Genomic DNA, 15,578 nt, shown 5'->3' with positions numbered 1-15,578 from the left:
CTTTTCCATGAACTCTGCTCTTAGCCTGGCACCGTCCCCCGCTTAGGGCAGAGTCAAAGCAGAGGCAACATGTGCCAGGCACCAACAACTGGCAGGGGGCAAGTCACTTATTTATTTCCATCTTTCTCTTCTGGTTCCAGAGAAAGCTTCACCAGGGCTTGGGGGGGGGAACCATTTGCTCCCACACAGCCTCTGAAACAGCTGAGGCTTCAGTGTGTTGACAGCAATATTTGCCAAGCTTGTGACTTCAGCATCTGTTAAAACTCATTTTTTTTTTTTCATCTCCTGGGTTTTTTCTCTCTCTCTCTCTTTCCTAGATGACAGAGGGCCGCCGGTGTCAAGTGCACCTCCTTGATGACAGGAAGTTGGAACTTCTCGTGCAGGTAATTAAGCACCTCTTTATTTCTGGGGCCTTGCCAGGATGCTACAGTGGCTTCTCTCGGTGCAGCACGGTGGAAGAGCTCTTTAATTTAATTAATGAACTGTCTATTAGTCATCCGCTTACTGCATTTGATCCTGTTTGTTTATTTATTACATTTTTATGCAGCCAAGCTCACTATCCATAAGAGCAGGGGTCTTCAAACCTGGCCCTTTTATGACTTGTGGACTTCAACTCCCAGAATTCCTCAGCCAGGCACACGCTGGCTGAGGAATTCTGGGAGTTGAAGTCCACAAGTCATAAAAGGGCCAAGTTTGAAGACCCCTACATAAGAGATTCCAGGATTATAGATGGAAGGGGAGCTGTCTAATACGCCAGCTGGAATCCCACCCCTTGACCCAAGTTCAACGGACACCTGCAAAAGGAGACCAGGACTTTGCAAAGTCTTGATCACCATCTTCATTGTTCCTATTCCTCCCCCCTACTCTGCTCTCAGACATCCATTACTCTTCTTGTGTCTGAAATTTTGTAACTGAGTAGGTGTAAAATATAGTGCATCAAACCCAAGGGGTGATAGCAAGATTGAAAAGTTTTTTCCCTCTGAATGTTCAGATCTGACACAGACTTGAACCCCGGAAGGCAACCCCCATTTCTGAAGCCATTGCACTGGTGGAAGTTTTGCTGGGACTCAGCATGAAGTGTCTGCAGAAAAACCCGATTGATATCTTGGTATTTGTGCTGGAATGTGGTCTGGGGTCTCAGGAGGGAGGGGCTCCTTCCCAGAGAACAAAGAGGAAGTGGAGCTTGGAATGTCTGATAGGCAGGAAAGAGAGCAAGGTTGGTCCTCCTAAGCAGTTCACAGGATATATCTGTAATTATTGCAGGTAATTGCTTTAGTCTGGCAAGAGTCTGCTTATAGGCAATATTATTATCATTTAGCGTATAATAACATGGCAGGAGAGAAGTAAGAATGTACATGCAATCCACGTAATGATATATAACACTTCTAAGAGGGCATGGCCTCATAACTGGATGTCCAATCCTGCTCTCCGGATCACCTCTGGGTGTTGCTTCGTGCAGATGTTCTAGGGAACCAGAGAACACACATGATGGGCAACAGTGCACAATACGTTTAATACTTTGCATTTCAGCACCACAGTCGCAACAAGGGGACTCTTTCCATCCCCACTGATATAGGGCAGAGGCACCTCTTCCAGTATCACACCTAATTCTGTTCAGTTTTGACCAGGCAAAGCGAAGCAGGTCAAAACTGACTGAGGGGTCACTAATGGTCAGGTGGGACCTTGAACCGTGCCTTTCTCGAGGCGTTCTTGGGGTTGAACTGGGTAAATGTTAAGTAAATAGCTGTTTTCCATGCTTGGCCTATGGCAGGGGTAGGCAACCTTGGCTCTTTTATGACCCATGGACTTCAACTCCCAGAATTCCTGAGCCAGCATGGCTCAGCTTGGAAACTCTCCCTTGCCCCTCAGTGTGGCTGGCTCAGGAATTCTGGGAGTTGAAGTCCACGAGTCATAAAAGAGCCAAGGTTGCCTACCCCTGGCCTATGGGATTGTGATGAGCTGTGCGTTGGCTGTGCATTATAGGCAATGAACTATAATAAAGGAACCATTCAGAAGTAATTCCACAGGTCGTTCTTGGTTCTTTGGATCTGTCTTGCCCTAAAGAAACCCTTCCTCTTGCAACTTCTGACTACATTCCCAAACCATAGAGAACCCAAATTACTAAGTACAGATAGCACACGTGGGGTATCTCTATTTTAAGAAGTCTGTGTGAAGATGACGATTAGAGAAACTGATCTATTATGTGAGTAGGGGGAAACTTGTATACTAATTAATTGTCTTGGTTGATATATTTTTTTGGCTACAGTTTTAATGCTTCATTTAAATGTTTAATTGTTTGCTCTTACTGTGACTATTTTAGGGTTTATGATGACATTCAGTGTTTTATTATTACTTGTTTCTGTAAATCACTGTTGAGCGTGGGTGATATGCATATTCAAATTATTGTGGTCATTATTATTATGGTCCTCTTCCTGCCCAAGTTCTGAGTTTTGGCCAAGAGCAGGGGTAGGCAACCTTGGCTCTTTTATGACTCATGGACTTCAACTCCCAGAATGCTGGCTCAGGAATTCTGGGAGTTGAAGTCCACGAGTCATAAAAGAGCCAAGATTGCCTACCCCTAGCCAAGAGTGTTTTAAAAAAAACCCACCAAGATGGCAGTTACAGCCATGCCATTGAAGCCCCGCCCCTTTTTACATTAAAGAAGGAAAGAGCTTCAATTCCAAAGTTGTGGCCGCCATTTTGATTTTTTTTTTTAACCTCTCTCTGCAAATATTCCTGGATTTGGCCAAGAAATGACTTAAATGTACTTTTGGCTTGTGGCTGAGATTCTCCTTAAAGAATATATTCTTGACACATACAACCCTTTCTTAATTTTGGCCAAAACCTGTGAAATGCAGGGAAGACCAACAATTGAATTGTCACTTTCTCTCTGTACATTGGATCTAAGGGAGGAAAAGAATATACAATTGGTGCAGCTGTGACAAACAAATTTCCTGCTTTGGTTGCTGGGCTATTGTTATATCGTAAAACAGTTGTGTAGTTCATTGTGTTCTTTATTTTGCAAAACACATTTTTGAATTTACTCGGGGTGTGTCTGTTTTGTGAACAGTTTTTGGGACAAGATGAAGAACACTACAGAGGAGATAATAATATAAATAATATAAAATGATGATAATACTAAACACAGACATAATGTTTATTAATCAAGACCTACAGACTAGGGCAGTGTTTCCCAAACTTGACAATTTTAAGGCATGTGGACCAACGCTGGCTGTGGAATTCTGGGAGTTGAAGTCCTCATGCCTTAAAATTGTCAAGTTTGGGAAACACTGGACTAGGGGAACTATATATCCCAAATGAGTTGATGTTCTCTTATTTATTTTATCACACTGACTGCTACAAGAGGAAGGATGGAAAAAGAAAGAAAGAAAGAAAGAAAGAAAGAAAGAAAGAAAGAAAGAAAGAAAGAAAGAAAGAAAGACTGCTTGGTGTAGTTAAGGAAGATGATAGATGATAGAGAGATAAAAGGATAGATGAAAGAAGGAAGGAAGAAAGAGAAAGAAAGGATGAAAGAGAAAGAAAGAAAGAAAGAAAGAAAGAAAGAAAGAAAGAAAGAAAGAAAGAAAGAAAGATTGCTTGGTGTAGTTAAGGAAGATGATAGATAAAGGGATAGATGAAAGAAGAAAGAAAGAAAGAAAGAAAGAAAGAAAGAAAGAAAGAAAGAAAGAAAGAAAGAAAGAAAGAAAGAAAGAAAGAAAGAAAGAAAGAAAGAAAGAAAGAGAAAGACTGCTTGGTGTAGTTAAGGAACAGGAAATGGAAGACACATAATGCTTTAATTACAGTGAGGCATGCTTGGGGTGAATAGGGTTGAATGTGAAATCACTTTCTGGGGGGGGGGGGAATAGGAAAAAGTTTGAGCAGGGTTTGAGTTGCAGGAAATGCATTTCAGGATTCTGATGATGGTAGTCCAGCCAGAAGCTTTCCAAACTAAAAGGAATAACAGGAAATAGTCTGTCTTGAAGAAGATGTTAAGAGAAGAGCATTCAATATTTTTAAATATTTACATTTTGTGCGCAGCAGCTTTCCAACCTGGTGGCCATCAGAATATGACTTTCCTGTCTCCCAAGTAGCCTGGAAAGTCCATCCATGGAGATCTCTGTAGTACATCAACTTAGGAAAATCTGCTAGAAATCACAGTGAGGTCATGGCCATCAGGATAGCATCACACATGATTGCGCCAAAAGGCAACTGGTCTTCGTTTTTCCTTAAAGATGTTTTATTTCCCATCCAAGAAGCTTCTTCAGTTTTGACTGAATGGTAGACGATGGAAAGATGAATATTCCTTGGCAGTCATCTGGCCGTTAGCACTCTCTCTGAGAGCTGTTGAAGCTAGTTGGAGGTTTATCTGTGCCCTCAAGGTCATCTGAATCAGAGTGGAAATGGGCATGGAGCTAGTTAGATGACCCTAAGGGAGTCAAGGTCATGTGACCTTGAGGGAAGAGATAAACCAGGGGTCTTCAAACTTGGCCCTTTTATGACTTGTGGACTTCAACTGCCAGAATTCCTCAGCCAGCTTGCCTGGCTGAGGAATTCTGGCAGTTGAAGTCCACAAGTCATAAAAGGGCCAAGTTTGAAGAACCCTGAGGTAAACTTTCAAGTGGCCTAAATGATTCTCAGAGGCAGTACTAACGACCAGATGACTGCCAAGGAATATACATCCTTCCATCCTTCACCATTCAATCAGAACTGAAGAAGCTTCCTGGATGCGAAGTGAAACGTCTTGAAGGAAAAAAGAAAGTCCCATTGCCTCTTGAGAAAGCACCTTTGGGACAGCCATGACCTGGATGGCTGAGAACCTCCATGGACATCACACATGATGCAAATTACATAATTCTACTCTGAAGGTGACATCATGATTTCATTTCCCTCTCTGGAGGCTGATTTAGATGACTCCTTTAGATGAGAGTTTAAATGGAAGAGAGAGAACACAATATCCCATTTAAGTCCCATGCATCAGATGCTTTGATCTTGAAATGCAGCCCTTGGAACAAATCTAGATCAGATCTGGTTTTATGTTTAGTAATATGCAGAATGTACCGTACTTTCCGGCGTATAAGACGACTTTTGCAAGTTTTAAAATCGGCGCCGAAGTCAGGGGTCGTCTTATACGCCGAGTTATACGCTGGAAATAACAGTAGTTTCCGGCGTATAAGACGACTTTCTAGGCATGCGACTCGGCGCCGAAGACGGGGGTCATCTTATACGCCGGAATATACGGTATACCTTTGCCCCGTAAAATATTCTTTGTTTTATATAAGTTTGATGGATGCATATTAAGACTATTTCTGTGGTTCCCTTTGACTCTCCTCTTTGCTTGGTATTTCAAAAAAAAAAATGGAATTTGGGGATGGTTGATAATTTTTCAAATGGCAATATTGGGAAAGAGAATGAACTCTGCCTTCTCTTCATTGCATTATTTATTTTAATTTTAATTGGATTAATTTTACAGCCATGTTTTATCTCCGGGTGTAATTTGTTTTACCGCAGTAGCCCCCTGTGTTTGTTCAGATAAGTGCATGTGTCAAGTCAATTGCACCTTGGGCATTGCCTCCAGGTGTTGTCAGTGGGAAAAGGTATTCAGGAATGATTCGGGAATATCCCCTCCCCCCGCCCCATCTAGCAATTAGGCCCAGTTTATGCAAAGCAGATGCAAAATAAGATTGCCCATTCATGGATCAGAACTAACACAGATTGAATGGATTCAGAAAACTGAATGAGCCGAGGTGGCTCAGCAGTTAGAGTGCAGTACTGCAGGCCACTTTAGCTGACTGTGTTCAGCAGGTCAGCGGTTCAAATCTCACCGGCTCAAGGTTAACTCAGCCTTCCATCCTTCCGGGGTAGGTAAAATGAGGACCCAGATTGTTGGGGGCAATGTAAATATATATATATATATATACATTGCTTACTGGTGTACACCGCTTAGAGAATGCTTGTACTTAAAGCGGTATATAAGTCTCATAAATAAATAAATAAATAAAACTGAATAATGCAAATTTTATCTTCTCATTCTCTTTGGGGAAAGAGCAGTCTGCCGAAACTCTTTCAAATGATCAGATCTAAATCCAACCGGATTGAACAATTCAGTCGGAATGATCATCCTGAGATTTGGACGGATGAATTATTTGGTTTCTATGAAGGCAGATGAAATATATATATATATATATATATATATATATATATATATATATATAGAACAAGGATCTATGGAAATTCTCAGTCATCCAAGTCACAGTTGTCGTCCCAAAAGTGCTTTTCCAAAAAAGGCAACTGGACTTACTTGGGTATTTTTTTTTTCTTTTGAAAACATTTTACTTCTCATTCCGGACATTTCTTCAGTTCTTCAGATCTGAAGAAGCTTCTTGGGTGAGAAGGGAAAGATTTTCAAAGAAAAAGAAAGTTGCGTACCCAGAAGAAGCGATATCCTAGCTCAGTGATAGCGAACCTTTTAGAGACCGAGTGCCCAAACTGCAACCCAAACCCCACTTTAGCGCTGGGTGCCGGGTGGGCGTGGCCCACTGGGTGTGTGTGGCTGTGGTGGTCATGGCAGACTGGGTGGGTGTAGCCAAGGTGGGTGTGGTCACCTTGATGTTGCTCGTGGGGAGGGATGCCTGTGGGGGTCGGGCAGGGTTGGGGGAGATTCAGGGGGTCTCTGGTGGGTGGGGCAGTGGGCAGGAAGCTTGTCCTGTGGGGTGAGGTGAGGCAGGGCGGGAGTGCCATTGTCGCAGGGCAAGGCGCGGCAGGGGCTGGGACGGCTGCTGCCTGACACCATCAGCCCCTGCACACAGAGGCCAGCAAGCGCATGGGGGCCGATGGTGTCCATCAGCAGCCATAGCCTGCTGGCCCCTCAACTGGCACACTCTGGAGCTCCGCAGCCCACTGCCAGCGGTTCAGAGAAGCCGCCTCTGAGCTTGACGGCCGGCCGACAGCTGAGGAGGCGATGTAGTGGGTCATGCCCGGGAAAAGGAGAGCATGTGAGGCCAGGAGGGATGGGACGGGAGGGAGGGAAACCAGCTGTGCTGGGATGCATCCGGCCACATGGGACCTCGGCGAGTTAGTGGGCGGCTGGTTAAAGAGGGACAGTTGCCATCTCCAGGGCATGGCATGCGTGCCCACAGAGAGGGCTCTGAGTGCCGCCTCTGGCATGCGTGCCATAGGTTCGCCACCACTGTCCTAGCTTTACAAGGATCCCAGCAAACCCTGGACTGGCTGAGCTTCCACTCCTATCAGAAGATGGGATAGAATAGATTTCCATTAAAAAAAGAAAACAAAGATATTAAAGCATTGCTTTTCAACTTGTAGAGTTATCCTTTCACTTCACATAGAATTAGGACTATGTATAACCGCTCCACTTAAAACTTGTAGAGAGATATGTCTGGTCAAGGAACGACAATATCAGACACTTAACAATGTCATTGGGCAAATGAAGGAATGACATAATTAAGTCATTAATCTCCTCTCCCCCACCAAATACCTGCCTTTTCTTAAGTTTGATTCAGGAAAGGAATAAATCCAGTCGAATGCCATGTAAAGGCGTTTTAAAAATATTATTTATGCAACATCTCTATGTCAGGTTTTGCATTTTTCTTCCTTTTTTTCATTTTTCTTTTGGAGAAATAAAAGACACTTTCTTTTTTTAGCTTTGTTCATTGATCCCGTTCTTTATATTTGTTTCAGATATTTAGTTTATCTCAAGGCGATTTTTAGCAAATACAGAGTTAATCTTTCCCAAACAATGGGCATCTTTCCTTAAGGCAGTTGGGCAGGGACTTGATTTATTCCGATTGTTTTCCTGCTTTGAAGTCTCTTTTTTTCCCTCCACTTTTGTATACTACTACATTATTAAACATAGGCCTTTTTGTAGGAAAGGTGAGGTAACAAAGTTCCTTCTCTTTATTATTTGCCGTGCATAACAAATGTTTGATTTTGTATGTGCAAAATTTTCACCAAATATTTTCAAAGATAGAATATCAATCAAAGTGGATAAACCTAGATGTAGATGAGGAAAAAACCAGCTTAGAACTGAAGAGAAATGTTCTGACAGTGAGAACAACTAACCAGTGGAACAACGTGATTCCAGAAGTTGTGGGTGCTCCACAATTTTGGAGGTTTTTAAGAAGAGATTGGACGGTCATTTGTCCAGAATGGTCTAGCCTAGGGCAGGGGTAGGCAGGCAACCTTGGCTCTTTTATGATTCGTGGACTTCAACTCCCAGAATTCCTGAGCCAGCCACACTGAGGGGAAAGGGAGAGGTTTCCAAGCTGAGCCATGCTGGCTCAGGAATTCTGGGAGTTGAAGTCCACGAGTCATAAAGCGGCCTAGGCCTAGGCCAGAGGTAGGCAACCTTGGCTCTTTTATGACTCGTGGACTTCAACTCCCAGAATTCCTGAGCCAGCTGTGCTGAGGGGAAAGGGAGAGGTTTCCAAGCTGAGCCATGCTGGCTCAGGAACTCTGAGAGTTGAAGTCCACGAGTCATAAAAGAGCCAAGGTTACCTACCTCTGGTCTAGGCCTAGGCTAGGGTTTCCTGCTTGAGCAGGGGGTTGGACTAGAAGATCTCCAAGGTCCCTTCCAACTCTGTTATTCTGTTGTCTGAACAGGGGGTCACAGCCTTAATGATTTTGCTTATTTTGGGGGTAAAGTCAAATTGAAGAAAAGAGACATATTTAAATACATCTGCAAACCCAGCAGGTTTATCCTCTGGTGGTGTGAGCTTGCCTTCCTAATTTCTATGCATTAAATCTTAAAGAGTTCCTATGTCGTAAGTCATTATTTATCTTCATGGGATGGAGGCAGCATAGTTTGCCAGAGTGCTGGATCAGCTCTTGGGATGTTGGATGGAACCTTCAAAACAGGTGACCGAGTTCTCCTGATTTTCTAGCTTGCTGTCAAACCCATCAACCATCTTTTGGATCTGGCGAGCAGGTTTAAATGAAGCCACAATACCCAAGGATAAGATTTGTCTGACCTTAATGAGATTTTGACTAGTAATAAATAACAAAGTTTATAACTACTAATAAAGAACTAATAAGAGTGTCAAAGATGATGAAAGGTTTGACAGTTAAATCATATGGTGAATGGTTGAGGGAGCTAGGAATGTCTAGCTTAGCATATCGAAGAGAAGGATTAAGGGAGACACGATAACTGTCTTCCAATATTTGAGAGGCTGTCACAGAGAAAAGAGGATTGATCTATTCTGGAAAGCACCTGAGGACAGGACAAGAGATAATGGGTGGAAGTTTGTTAAAGAGAGTTCCAACCTAGAAGTAAAGAAAAAATTTCCAACGATGAGAACAATCAATCATTGGAACAGCTTGCCTCCTGGAGTTGTGGATGTTCCATCCCTGGAGGTTTTTAGAAATAGCCTGGACAATCATTTGACCAGGATGGTATAAAGTAGGGGTCTTCAAACTTGGACCTTTTATGACTTGTGAACTTCAACTCCCAGAATTCCTCAGCCAGCATGCCTGGCTGAGGAATTCTGGGAGTTGAAGTCCACAAGTCATAAAAGGGCCACATTTGAAGACCCCTTAGTATAAGGTCTCCTGCCTTGAGTAGGGGTTTGGACTAGATGACCTCTGAAGTCCCTTCCAGCCCTATGGTTCTATATTCTAACTTGTTGTGTTAGATTATTTTTGGTCTGATTCTGGAGATAGTTTAGAACTTTCCTAGTCAGTGATTTATACTATGGTAGTCCTGGCTCCTGATATCTATATTAACAGTAGCTTAAAGCTTAACAGTGATTTTTAGGTTGGTTTTTTTTTGTGATACATTACGTTTTGTAATTTCATGATGATGTGTTAGAAAACTACCTCAATATTTTAGATTCCTTCTTTCCTGGTTCATATTTTGTTTACACTTGTAACCTTTTATTCTTTTTCCGGGTCTATTATCTTTTCTTGCTTGTATTCTGTCTTTAAAATGTTTAATTAAAAAAATATAAAACACTTTAGCAAGAAAATGCTACCAGAAAGAATCCAATGGAATTCTGAATTTTATTTTATTTAAACACATCATTTTATTAATGAAGTACATATGTACAAAGAAGAAAAATAAGGAATGTGGAAAATTATAACAAAAGGACGTGTTTAAAAGAAACAAGATATACAGAGTTTCACAAAGATATATAATAGTTCTGCATAAAGCATTTAGTATATTTCATTATAATGATCCATGGCTAATCTGTATTAATAGCTGATTTGTTCATATAGGGCTAATAACATCCATTCAGTAGATAATTGAAGCTGAAGCCTCTATTGTTATCTTTCCAGTGTTGAAGACTAAGTCTTAGTATTAACTCTTATTTCTGAATATTTCTTAAGAATTTCCTGTTGTTCTGATTGATGCATGAGCTATAGTCCTGATCCATTGTAAAATGTTGGGGGTGTGGACGCAACTGCTTCCAAGTATTGTTTCCCTCATTTTAGAGTTGTATTGCTGAGGATGAGAACAGTGAGTGCAAAGCCACAAAGGTGACCTGGGAGAAATTGCAGTGACAGTGACAAAATATAATTAAGCCCTGGCAATAAAGAAAGCATTAGAAAGAAACTCGGGCTGGCTCTGCCTGCACTCCCTGGAGTTTAAGATCACGAATGGAGAAGAAGTACAGATTTTTTTTTTCAGGATTTTCTTACTGCATCCTGTAAAATTAAAGCTTCATTCATTCTTGAGTCTGTTTCCTGTTCCCCCTCAGACCTGACACATAGGCCAAAAGACAATACACACAATTAAATTCTCCCAGTGAGTGTGTTCAAACAAGTAACAATCTCTTTGATTACAATGTAAAAAACCTAGGACAGGAATAGGCAACCTTGGCTCTTTTATGAGAGTCGACTTCAACTCCCAGAATTCCTGAGCCAGCATGGCTCAGCTTGGAAACCTCTCCCTTTTCCCCTCAGCATGGCTGGCTGAGGAATTCTGGGAGTTGAAGTCCACCAGTCATAAAAGAGCCAAGGTTGCCTACCTCTGGCCTAGGCCTAGGCCGCTTTATGACTCGTGGACTTCAACTCCCAGAATTCCTGAGCCAGCATGGCTCAGCTTGGAAACCTCTCCCTTTCCTCAGCATGGCTGGCTCAGGAATTCTGGGAGTTGAAGTCCACGAGTCATAAAAGAGCCAAGGTTGCCTACGTCTGGCCTAGGATGACGGTTGCCAGTATCCCAAGGTCACGTGATCCCCTTTTGCGACCTTCTGACAAGCAAAGTCAATGGAGAAGCCAGATTCACTTAACAACCTGGTTACCAACTTAACAACTGCAGTGATTCCCTTAAGGACGGTGGCAAAGAAGGTTGTAAAATGGGGCAAAATTTACTTAATAACCATCTTGCTTATCAACAGAAATTTTTTGCTCAATTATGGTCATAAAATCGAGGCTATCTGCATTTACGACGGTTGCAGCAGTCCAGGGTCATGTGATCACCATTTGAAATCTTCCCAGCAGGCTTCCAAAAAGCAAAGTCAATGCAGAAATCTGGATTTTACTTAGTAACCGCGTGATCCACTTAACAGCTGCCATGATTTGCTTAATAACCATGGGAAAAAGGGTCGTAAAATTGGGGGTGACTCACTTAACATCCACCTTGCTTAGCAACATAAATTCTAGTCCTAATTGTGTGGTAAGGCAAAGACTATCTATAAGCAGTAAGGAATTTCTTCAAATTTTGCTTTTCTTTTAATGACAGGTTTCATAAACAGAAGGACTCTCCTTAGATGATGATGATGATGATAAAAAGTTGGAAGGGACTTTGGAGATCATCTAGTCCAGTGGTTCTCAACCTGTGGGTCGGGACCCCATTTGGGGTCGAACGACCATTTCACGGGGGTCGCCAAACAAGGCTGTCCGCCGTTTTTTCCCCCTTTTCTTTGGCCACGCCCCTGGCACCCGGTGATGTATAAGTGGTTGGGGGTCACCACAACATGGGGAACTGTATTATGGGGTCGCGGCATTAGAAAGATTGAGAACCACTGATCTAGTCCAACCCCCTGCTCAGGCAGGAAACCCTATACCATTTCAGACAAATGGCTGTCCAGTCTCTTCTTAAAAACTTCCAGTGTTGGAGCATTCACAGCTTCTGGAGGCAGGTTGTTCCACTGGTTAATTGTTCTCACTGTCAGGAAATTTCTCCTTAGTTCTAGGTTGCTTCTCTCCTTGATCAGTTTCCATCCGTTGCTTCTTGTCCTGCCTTCAGGCGCTTTGGAGAATAGCTTGACTCCCTCTTCTTTGTGGCAGCCCTTGAGATTAGCAGTTTCCTCCACAGAGAACATTGTTTTTTGGGTAGTTTCACTTTAAAAACACACAACTGTGAGCAGTGAAACAAAGGAAATTGGTTTGGGGCATCATTGAAAGCAGCAATAGCCCGCTAATATATTGCCGAGTATATGTTATTACCGGTGTTTGGAATAGATAGAGAGCAGAGCATTACTTTGGAAAAACAGCTTCTACAGGAAGACAAATCAAATTGACATTAACCAGGGTGAGAGACAGGCGTTTCAGGCCGAGCTATAAAATTCGGGTATCTGCTGTGAAACAGTCCCTGTTTCTAGAAAGATTCCTATTATAACTTCAATTTAGTTTCCAGGGCTGAAAATAGCCTGTTCCCCTTTTCCCTGACAGGAACCTAATTAAAACAGTTTGTAAACTACAGAAAGTGTGATTCCTCTTCTATTTTCCTATATTCACCCTCTCGCTGGGCAGCGGGTCAAAATATTCCTTTCAGTGTGCATTTACAGCTGATTTTCAACCCTTGTAACTCCCGGGCTTCTTATCCATATAGCCCCCACCGAGAGCCCCCAGGGACTTTGGGTTTTCTGCTATGAATTCTTTGCTGCCGTCTCTCATCCCGTAAAGCCTTTTTCCATGTTTCTTCAGATGGGGGCCATAATGAAAAAGGAGCCTTAAAATGCAGCGCATAAATCTACTCGAAATAACCAGCCGTGGAAATCTGAGCTTTTATTTTCCCGGTTGCCAAGGCTGCCATTTGCAATTTAGCATCGTTCGATAGGGGACTTTGGGGCTTTGTAGAATCCAGCCCCTCCCCTGCTACCGCCCCCCCCTTAGTTAAACTTTCTTTCCTCAGATCCATCGGTATTTCTGGCTTCAGTGCTGATAAGTCCTCAACGGACCGCCACATCTGAGCTCTAAATGTCTGTGGCTCAGCGAGACATTTCTTCATTTTGTGACCTTGTCATAAAGGGAATCACCAGAGTGGTTAAATTAGTGACACGGTCGTTAAGCGAATCTGGCTTCCCCCATTGACTTTGTTTGTCAGAAAGTCGCAAAAGGGGATCACAGGACACAGCAACAGTCGTAAGTACAAGTCAGTTGCCAAATGTCGGAATTTTGATCACGTGACCGCAGGGATGGCTGCAACGGTCACAAGTGCGAAAAACGGTCCCAAGTCCCTTTTTTCAGTGCTAACTTTGGGCAGTCCCTAAATCAGGGGTTCTCAACCTTGGCAACTTTAAGACTTGTGGACTTCAACTCCCAGAATTCCTCAGCCAGCCAAGCTGGCTGAGGAATTCTGGGAGTTGAAGTCCACAAGTCTTAAAGTTGCCAAGGTTGAGAACCCCTACCCTAAATGAACTTGTTGTAAGTCGAGGACTACTGCCTGATGATCGCCGTAGATTGTAGAGGTGGTGAGATGCCGTTGTTGGCCTTGGGCCTTTTCCAATTCCAGTTTTTGTCATCGTTTTGGTCTTTCCAAGACCGGCTGATGTTGCTTTCGGTAGAGTCCGTTGTAATTTCTGCACCTCACAGATGTGGTCCTCGGATTACGACCACATCTGAGGCAAGGATTGCTGTTGCTAAGCAAGGTGGTAGTTAAGTGAATTAACAGGTGATTTTGCAGCCGCTTTTTTTTTTTTGCCACAGTTGTTTAGTGCATCACTGCAGCCGTTAATAACTCATGCAGTCGTTAAGTAAATCTGGCTTCCCCCGTTGACTTCTTCGCTTGTCAGGAGGTCACAAAAGGGGATCACGTGACCCTGGGACAGGGCAACAGTCATAAGTACAAGCCAGTTGCCAAGTATCTGGAATTTTGTGCACGAGGCGTGGGAACATTCATAAAGGCAAGGACTGGCTGTAATTCGCATTGTTTTTTTTTTCCAATAATATTTGAACGGTTGCTAAAGGAACGGTTGGAAGACAAGGACGGTATTATGATGGGAAAGATACAAAGGGAGTCCTCGACTTACGACCACAACGGAGTCCAAAATTGCTAAGGGAGACATTTAAGTGAGTTTTGTCCCATTTTACAACCTTCCTTGCCACAGTTGTTAATCGCTGCAGTTAATCAACTGAATCGCTGCAGTTGATAAGTTAGTTACAGAGTCATTAAATGAACCTGGCTTCCTCCATTGACTTTGCTGGTCAGAAGGTCACAAAAGGGGATCACAGGCCTCCCGGACTGCTGCGACCGTCATAAATGTGAGACAGTTGCCAAGGGTCCATCACACATGACCCTGGGGATGCTGCAACGGTCATAAGTGTGAAAAACGTCCACAAGTCACTTATTTCAGTGCTGCTGTAACTTTGAACGGTCGCTAAATGGACTGTTGTAAGTCGAGGACTACCTTGTGTGACTTTGACCCCAGAGGCCCGCTGCCTGAAGGAAACTCAGCGCAAAAGCCTTTAGGGGGCATCATTTGGGTCTCCCAGAAGGCCTGGCGTGTGAATGAGAGGGGTCTTTCCTGACTGCTTGGCCAGGGAAGGAGACGCTGGGCCCAGAAGTGAGTCGCCTCTAAAAACATGGCAGACTTGCATGGCGTCATTGTGAGGGTCACCCTGTTCTTAAGTTCATTTGTCTTTGCCCTTACAAAGAGCCTTTTAGAGCGAATAAACAGATTAGATAATCCAGCTCTGCTCATCCAGCTGTATGGCCACCAGCCATCAGAAGGTGTCAGATGTTTTTGTTCTTCAAACGCAAACAGATCGTGCCTTCTGCAGAGTGACCAACATGAGTATCCTTGGATTAGGCCATGTCAGAAGTCCAGTTAATCCCATTCAAACAAGGGGGGGGGGAGAGAGGGATGAGAGATGAGAGATTGAGGGGGAGAGATAGATGATAGCATAGGTAGATAGACGATAGACAGACAGAGGAGAGATTGAGGGGGATATTGAGGGGGAGAGATAAATGATAGGGTAGATAGGTAGGTAGATAGATGATAGATAGATAGATAGATAGATAGATAGATAGATAGATAGATAGATAGATAGATAGATAGATAGATAGATAGATAGGCAGGCAGGCAGGCAGGCAGGCAGGCAGACAGGCAGACAGGCAGGCAGATGAGAGATTGAGGGAGAGATTGATGGGGAGAGATAGATGATACGTTAGGTAGACAGACCGACAGATAGATGTATGATGGGTGGGTAGAGTGGATGGATGGATGGATGGATAGATAGATAGATAGATAGATAGATAGATAGATAGATAGATAGATAGATAGATAGATAGATAGATAGATAGATAATTTTACAGTTTGTAATCAGACTAAGGAGTCAAATGGCTACATGAATGCCTGAAAAGATGTACAGCACACAGCTATGTCACTCATCAAACTAAT

The 15,578-nt window shown here is 43.1% G+C and overlaps 1 protein-coding gene across 6 annotated transcripts in view; it reads left to right on the top strand.

Annotated features, from left to right (window-relative positions):
- Positions 1-15,578, top strand: part of FRMD4A (FERM domain containing 4A) — a 451,440-nt gene that overhangs the window by 295,988 nt on the left and 139,874 nt on the right. For all 6 annotated transcript variants that reach the window (XM_039357562.1, XM_039357563.1, XM_039357560.1 and 3 more), the window contains exon 2: positions 318-383. In XM_039357562.1, coding sequence (XP_039213496.1) covers positions 318-383 — 66 coding nt within the window. The remainder of the gene's footprint in view (positions 1-317; positions 384-15,578) is intronic.

This window comes from Crotalus tigris, unplaced genomic scaffold (genome assembly GCF_016545835.1).
Source record: "Crotalus tigris isolate CLP2741 ecotype Arizona unplaced genomic scaffold, ASM1654583v1 scf7180000018925.3142382, whole genome shotgun sequence".
Lineage (NCBI taxonomy): Eukaryota > Metazoa > Chordata > Lepidosauria > Squamata > Viperidae > Crotalus > Crotalus tigris.
This window is presented reverse-complemented; position numbering and strand designations above follow the sequence as displayed.